This window comes from Cottoperca gobio, chromosome 9 (genome assembly GCF_900634415.1).
Source record: "Cottoperca gobio chromosome 9, fCotGob3.1, whole genome shotgun sequence".
Taxonomy (NCBI): domain Eukaryota; kingdom Metazoa; phylum Chordata; class Actinopteri; order Perciformes; family Bovichtidae; genus Cottoperca; species Cottoperca gobio.
The window spans coordinates 29,639,092-29,647,311 of record NC_041363.1 but is presented as its reverse complement, the minus strand read 5'-3'; the positions used below and the strand labels follow the sequence as shown (position 1 = coordinate 29,647,311).

Sequence of the window (8,220 nt, the reverse complement as noted above, 5' to 3'; positions counted from 1 at the left end):
CGTTCAGTTTAGTAGCGCACTAGTCTGAGCAGGAAACAAGTGGAGACAGCTGAGATGAAGCTAACCACAGTAATGAAACGGTGCACTTCCGGCCTGGCCTCTAAAAACAAAAGCATTCGCACTTGATACAGAATACTTTCTATGAAGAAAGCTGTTGTGTCAGTGATCAGAGCCTTCCCCAGGATATTTGAAACAACTCGACTCCAAGTCCCCCTAATACACTGATTAGACCTTCAGACGGCAAAAGGTCTCAATTTATTTGACTATATTATTTGTATTTTTCATATTTAGTGACTGTTTCTGACTTTCTCAATATTGATTATAGTTTTTGCCTTCACAAGATCACTTTTTCAAAACTTTTCACACAGTCATAACAACAGACTAAAATATGTATCGCTACTTTTCTTTTTCAATTACCACATTTTTCAAATTTCATGAACAGTGTTCTCACTCAAGCCCAACCACACATCTGCAGTCAGCTTTGAATATGTCTATTGTAAAACCTACCAATCTAAATCTACATTCAACATCTAACACAACATTACTGTAAATTGGACTGCAATTTGCTGCACTCTGCTGTTTTAAAATACATAAACTCCTAATTGAGACATACTCTGAGCACCTATTTTCATTCCTTGATGATGTGAAGACTTGTGCTATGGGGACGAGTGAGGCAGAATCCAGAACATTTTGTAATAGTATTTGTATAATTGTGTCTGAACAAATTATTGTTTGATACTGTTTTGAAAGTCTTTAAAAAATTCAAATATGAAAAAGACACATTACAGTAACATGAATCCAACAACAGCAAAGCTTTTAAAAACAAACAATAAAACAACCCATTTAAATGACTCAACATTGATGATAGTCTTAACTGTTATAATAATACAATACAATAATGTGAGCTGGCATTCATTTTTTCAATGTATTATACATTTAATTTTAAATGTAGCTTTTGTATTCATCATTACATTTATGTATGTCTTTATGTATTTATTTGTTTATTTCTGCATTATTAATTTTTTGCATTTCTCACCTTATATATTACACCAAAATTATTTATGTCTGTATTATTTTCTTCATACATTTCTTTTTACATTTCCCTTTAATTTCTTTATGCATTTCTGCTTGATTGTGAAAATGACAGGGCTGTTATTAAAAGTATGTCATGGGGTCAAGCAGGGGCGTAGCTTGGTTTTCAAGTTTGGGTGGGCTTAGCCCAGAGGTGAGGTGGAGCTGTGTGCACCTGCACGGTAGTACACTTACCATTAAAGGAATTCAGATGGCATGATGATGGAGAAGTAAGTCTGGGAGTTTTGCACTGAGCAAAGCCACTACACACACATAGTGTTTTGTGCTGGTTGCGTCATCAATATATTAGTCATGTTAACCAGGTCCATGTTACCTGGCCTTAGTCATGTTGACATGTCTTAGGAGTAGTGTGGACTTCACATCCTCTAGGGAGGTCCGGGGGCATGCTCCCCCGGGCAAAATTCTTTTAACATTTTAAAGTGAATTGTATGCATCTGGTGCACAAAATGAAGATGCTAGAATAGAACTTTGTGGTCATGGTAAGGGGAGGGGGCACAACTCTCAACACTAATATGAAAAATATATCTGCCTCTCCTTCTGCATGACCCTTTAAAATAAATTTAAACAATGATTTATTAACTGATCGAGACACTAAAGTAAATTTCATGACATCCAAACATCATGTTCAAAATGCAAACTGGTGACATGTATGGTGTAAGTGTGTTCACTGTCACTTAAACAAATGCATTATTCTCTAGAACTTCGGGCTATGTGTTTTCATTAAGTACTGTGGCCTATTACAGGAATTTAATTCAAAAATTGCTCATTTACTCCTAGACCTGAACTAACCTCCATCACACTGTTGGCTCCAAAATCACTTGTTCTTTGCTGCTGCTTCCCTGTGGCAGAGCTGCCACCTTTCCTTAGGACTCTTCTTATATCCATCTGATCAATGAACATTGGCAGATTATGATAGTTAGAATAGCTATTCACCCTTTCCGGCTTACAATTGTTTTCCATAGTGAACAAACGTTAGCTGTTCTGTAGCTAGCTAGTTATTATTGACTACTGACAGTACACCAACAAACATAGAAGACCTAATGTTACTACACCTTTTCCTTTCCTAGAGTTATTAAAAGTTAAGGAGCTAACACATATTAATAACTTCGTACAATTTCACACAGTGCATCTTCCAAAATGTCAACCTCTCATTTCCAGCATGACTCGTCAGAAGTTACAGATATCTATCATGATATCAAAGCTGTGCTACACCCATACAGTCTATGGCGGCACCCTTTTCCCCAGGTTCTTAGTGCCCGGTAGATTACATTGTAAAGTATGAAAGGGAGTTTTGGGGCGATTTGGAAACAATATTTTAAAATATCTGTATAGCGTTAACCCCTTTCCACACAAGAAGGAGCATGAGATGTGAATTCCCTTTTATTTTTTATATATTTGTTTTTTCAAAATTTCTATTGGTTGGGAAACACTGTACTTTATCGGTACTTTGTCCCACACACTTATTTCACAATATAGAAACAATAGGTCTTATATGCTTTGTCCTAAATATAAATAAAACAATCGTTTTAGCCATTTACGCATAGTGGGAAATATTAGAGCGTTTACACATCAAAGGCTCACTGCTAGTGTGAAGGATAATAGCTAGTTTACAAGGACTAGGCTAAATAAATGTATTTTTGGGAACCACTGCTCTACTGTATATGTGGTTTGGTTTACATCACCTTTAATTCCTCATTCTTTGCGGGCCCACAAAAAACATTATTTACAAAATAAACCTCATTAAAACCCAGTAAATGCAATGTGGTGAAAAAATACATAAATTACCACATTGTTATAAAAGCAAATGGAAATGAGGAAAGATTAAATGTTTATATATGATATTAATTGATAGAAATTATGCTAGAGAAATGGTTAGAGGGATGCCAACGCTGACGTCAGGGTTTCTACATCCACTTATTTTACAGTTTACAGGTGAAATTAGGATTTAAAGGCAGTTAAAGGTACATTTTGGTAGTGGTTATAGAATGGGGCTCAGAAGATTTATGACAGCACAGCTTGATACAAACTGCAGGGTCTAATAGTAGGTAAAACAGCGTTTAACATGAATACCTGGCTTCCATAAGAACGTTCATCTAACGTTGACACATTTTAACTGTGTATTGTGATGGCCCCTGTCAAACCTACTGGTATACAGGTGTGGTGTACGAGTTGCTGTGTTTTCCTATATGTCTATGTGTTGGTCTACCAGAAAAAAGCTTTGTGGCAGCCAGCAAGATTCGGAGCACCTGGGCCTGTGCTCCTATAGGACAAAAACCCAGCTCCTACTCTCTCACTGCCCCATCCGCCATCTGCACGCTTCTAGATAGATATATAGATAGATACTTTATTCAGGCATCCAGTAGCTTAAAACATGAAATACAACATTACCCATCTAACCCCCCCCCCCCCTCCCGCCATTACAAATGTAAAGTACAAATAAGATTTAAAATAAAATAAAAAGTAAAATAAATAAGTGATAAAGTGATAAGTGTTATAAATACAATAAAACTGTTATAAATACAAAGTGAAAGTAGAAATACAGGCTGTTATGTTATTTGAAATTGAATTGAATTGAATCTGAATCCCCCTGCCATCACTGAGAGGAGTTGTACAGTCTTATAGCCAGGGGGATAAAAGAGTTGTTGAGCCTGTCTGTGGAGCAGGACAGGGACAGCAGTCTGCCACTGAACACGTTCCTCTGCCGGGTGAAAGTGCTGTGCAGAGGGTGGGGGGCGTTGTCCAGGATGGATGACAGTTTATCAAGGGTCCTTCTCTCTGCTACTGTCACCAGGGAGTCCAGCTCTGTGCCCACTACAGAGCCAGCACTCCTCACCAGTCTGTCCAGCCGCCCAGCGTCCCTCTTCTTGCTGCTTCCTCTCCAACACACCACAGCACAGAAGAGAGCGCTGGCCACCACAGACTGGTAGAACATCAACAGCAGTTTTTTGCAGATTTTGAAGGACCCTTTCTTTTGAATAGTGTCCATGTTTGCCTTTGTTTGCTTTTTGTTTCCCCTCAGCATTACAACACCTTACATTTCATTATGCTCATACATTCACACTGTAGACAAACTCCACATGTGTAGTTATTTCTTTAGAGCCGGGTTATGACAGTACTGATAACTGTTGGTTTAGAAACGTACAAAACAAATGAAATTACAACTGTAAGTCTGAGCAGTGCATTAGGGTAAATCAACCGGAAAGGTGTGGGAGTAAAGAGAGGGCGCAAGTTCGGCTTTAAAAAACTAAATGTAAAGTGGGAGGCTGAGGGCGAAGCAGCTTGATGAATCACTCGTGATGTGGTTGGTGCCCACAAGAACTCTGTCACCCTGTGCCCCTTTCCTCTGTAGAGCTGCAAGAACAGGAAGAGGAAGACCAGCAAGTTTTTGACTGTGCCTGGGTGCTTGCTGTTTTAATTCTTCCCACTAATAGGCTTAAATTAAAATGTATGATATTAATTCCAAGTTCAGTTTGTATGAAAAAACCAACATAAAAACTCACCCATTCAAAATGACTGCATTGATGAATGAACAGTTTGCTGCTGCTCCTTTCTTTCTGCTTACACTGATTGAGATTATACATCAACTGTCACACCCTGCCAGCGCAAAGTGGTGTGTTTGTCAAGCAAGAGATGAGTCAAAAGTTTGAGGGGGGCAGGATTTCCTTTATCTTCAAGGATGTATTGAGTAGCTGTACGGGCAGCAGACAGCATATATGTTAGCAGGTAAGTGCCAACAACTCTACCAACCTCATTTGTATTTCATTCAAATCCTCCTGCTGAAATCTAACTTTTTACTACAGATTTAATTCAATACAGATAGTTTACAGAATGCTACTTGTCTTCAGGGTGATGGAAACTAAAATAAGGTCTTACATGGATTTTTATTGAATTATTTTTTTCTCTCTTAAAATGTTCTGTTCTTAAACTGAAGTTGAGTTTGTGGTGTACTCAGCTATCAGTGTGCGCATTCTTCAGAAATCCTCTTTCAGTTTTATTTTAAAAGATGCTTCAACATCAACCCACACAAGTTAGCTATTTGAATATTCTTATCAGAAAGTGACTTATTTTTATAAAACGTGCAGATAAATGTTTATTCTTTAGTACTTTAGTAGTTCAGTACTTTCACCTGTTTTAATTATTTGCCGATTAGCAAACTGTTCAATTTGAAGTTTAAACTTTTAAAATTCCTTTTTTTGAGCAGTTACAATAAGTGCAATACTTATGACGAAATCCTAAAAAAGAAAAAAACATCGAGCAGAAGCAGAACTTAGTTTCCTGCTGAAAACACAGAGAGGACAGACAGTTGTAGATTTCATCAAATGTTCTGACAGTTGTACTCCTTTGTAAAAAAAACAACAACAAAACAAACCCAACAATCTTTTCTCAGGATGTTTACAAAACTTTGAACATATTAGAGAAAAGGATAATGATAACTATTTGCGTTTGTTACATATCTGATGCAAGATCACTTGTAATTAACCTGTAACAAAATCAGCCAACTGACAAAAGATGATAATAATCGGGGGAGTTAAAACAGAATTGAATTAAATCTCTTCTGCAGTAGGAGATGTTTTTGTTGTTAACACCCTGTCCTCTGCAGTTTATGAACTGATAACTGTGGTGGCAATTCAAAAACGAATCCCCTTAAGAAAGGAACAAATATAGAAATAAGAACTTTGTTGTTATTTAATGAAAAAGTCAAAAGTATTCAACAGAATCAAATCAATTTCAGCTGAAAGGACAGATAACCTGCAGCAACGTGTGCTACAAGTATCTGACCCTGAGTATAATGAAACACAAGTCATTTATACAGTAGAGTTGCATGGGAAGGATCAGGTAATACACATTTCTGTCTACCAAATGGAAACAAAAGGCACAGAGACATCACACATGTTAATTACAACTGTTAACATCCATCTGCTGATTGCCTTACAAATGCTAACAGACAGGGATATTAGACTTGTGTAAGGACAACTGCGAGAAAACACAGGCTTAGTGACTGCAAGGCCAAACAACTTTATAGAGATAAAGTATAAGAAGATTATATGATAAATGTCTACGACAATAAGAACATATGGAAGCGTAATAATATCTCTGATCTACCCTTCCTTCCTTTCTAAGAGTTCCATACCAGTGATCTGTACCCTTTTGACCTGGAATATGCTCAGCAGTCATGAGGACTTCTGGATCCCAAGCATTCCTCCTTCTCCTCCTTCTCCTCATCTTCCTCTCATCCCTGCTTTATTACATCTTCTTGGACCAGACTCTCTATCTGCAGAAATACCACCCAGCTGTTCCTCAGAGAAACATCAGCATCCTGCTGTGGCACTGGCCATTTGGCCATTCTTACAGGCTCGATGGAGACAAATGCCTCGAAATGTATAACATCCGTCGCTGTTTCCTCACTGATAACATCTCCGCCTTCTCCACTGCTGATGTGGTTGTCTTCCACCATCAGGAGTTGAGAGGAGGTCTGTCCTCACTGCCCCTGCACCTGGATCGTCCGGCCTCCCAGCACTGGGTGTGGCTGTCCATGGAGCCTCCTGTCAACAATGCAAACCTCACACCGCTCACTGGCCTCTTCAACTGGACAATGAGCTACAGACGTGATGCTGACATATCCATCCCTTATGGAAAGACCATGCTCAGAGGTGATGAGCTCAGTTTCAAGGCTGTTCCAAATCGCTCGTGCCTTGTCAGCTGGGTGGTCAGCAGATACCAGCCTCACCAGGCTCGGGCTGGTGTTTACCAAAGTCTAAAGAAGTATATCCCAATAGAGGTGTACGGCAAGTGGAACAAGAAACCCCTGTCAAACAAGAAGCTGTTGCCCACAATTTCAAAGTGTATATTTTACTTGTCTTTTGAGAACTCTGAGGCAAAGGACTATATCAGTGAGAAGCTCTGGAGGAACGCTTTCCAAGCAGGGGCCATACCAGTTGTTCTCGGCCCCAGCAGGGCGGACTACGAGGCGCTGGCTCCCCCTGGTTCCTTTATCCATGTGGCTGATTTCAAGAGCACAGCAGACCTGGCTGCCCATCTGAAGCATGTGGCTGCAGACAGGTGGGCCTATGAGGAGTACTTCCAGTGGCACCACACTCACAGAATAAAAACCTACACTGACTGGAGAGAAAGGCTGTGTCAAATCTGTGTTCAGTTCCCCAGTTTACCAGCCAACAGAGTGTATCAGGACCTGGAGAGCTGGGTTAACAGTTAAAACTTTATCTCTTCATGGTTTCAGGTCACTGAGCTGTTTTTTAATTTTTTTTATTATTGGGACTGCCAATGTTAATGGGTTACCACATGCAAATGTGAAATACCATACAGTGACAATTTGACGTATGATTTCATGTGTGTTAGTCAGCTGTGCAGTTTCGGTAAACAGTGAGAGTGGGCAGACCTCAGAAACTGATCTTTAGCGGTTGGTTGTGTGTTGTACAAAAAAGCAGAAGTGGTATCTTGTGTGTAATCATAAATAAGCATGTTCCATGTGTTAAAACTACACGGGCAAACTTCCTTTTACAACAAGCCACTCATTATTGCTAGCATTGAGCAGTATTTTATTACTTCTCACCTGAAATATCTGCTGCTCATCGAAAGCCATAAAATAAAATAAAAATTGACATGTTTTCAGTTATAAAATTTGATTAAAATCAGGTTATTAATGATATATGAACAAACCCATCTGTAAAATCCTTTTGCAAAACACTACAGGTAAATAGGGTAACATTTACATACAGTAACATTTTGAACTAATAGATATCACCATGAAACTTCCCCAGTTGATTACTTACATTTGTTTGTATTGTAGTTAGGTTTTTATATTTTAATATGCACATGAGGCATTATCTCATATTATAAATGCAACAAATATAGTATAACTATATATAAAACTTATAAGCAGAGTTATCAAATATGTTTTGCGACTCCAGACAAATCTTATTTGGTGGTAGAAGGGCAAAATGGCTCTTTTGATAGTAAAGGTTGTCGACCCCTGCACTAGTCTATAAGAAGACATGTAATGGAGGCAGAATAGCCCAAACTTTCTAAATTGACCAGTGCATGAAAAAATTAAGTTTTCCCCTGTAGTGTCTTGCCTTAAGTAAAACTAAGTTTAATTGGAGGGTAGGG

The 8,220-nt window shown here is 38.6% G+C and overlaps 1 protein-coding gene across 1 annotated transcript; it reads left to right on the top strand.

The window, feature by feature from the left end:
* Positions 1-4,706: 4,706 nt before the first annotated feature.
* LOC115013694 (alpha-(1,3)-fucosyltransferase 7-like) lies at positions 4,707-7,592 on the top strand. The gene is made up of 2 exons (XM_029440153.1): positions 4,707-4,815; positions 6,214-7,592. The coding sequence occupies exon 2, from the start codon at positions 6,266-6,268 to the stop codon at positions 7,304-7,306; it is 1,041 nt and encodes a 346-aa protein (XP_029296013.1). The 5' UTR covers positions 4,707-4,815; positions 6,214-6,265; the 3' UTR covers positions 7,307-7,592.
* The last annotated feature ends 628 nt before the right edge of the window (positions 7,593-8,220 follow it).

Bases quoted from the DNA above. Each gene is read 5' to 3' on its own strand.
- LOC115013694 (XM_029440153.1), top strand. From the start codon at position 6,266: ATGAGGACTTCTGGATCCCAAGCATTCCTCCTTCTCCTCCTTCTCCTC.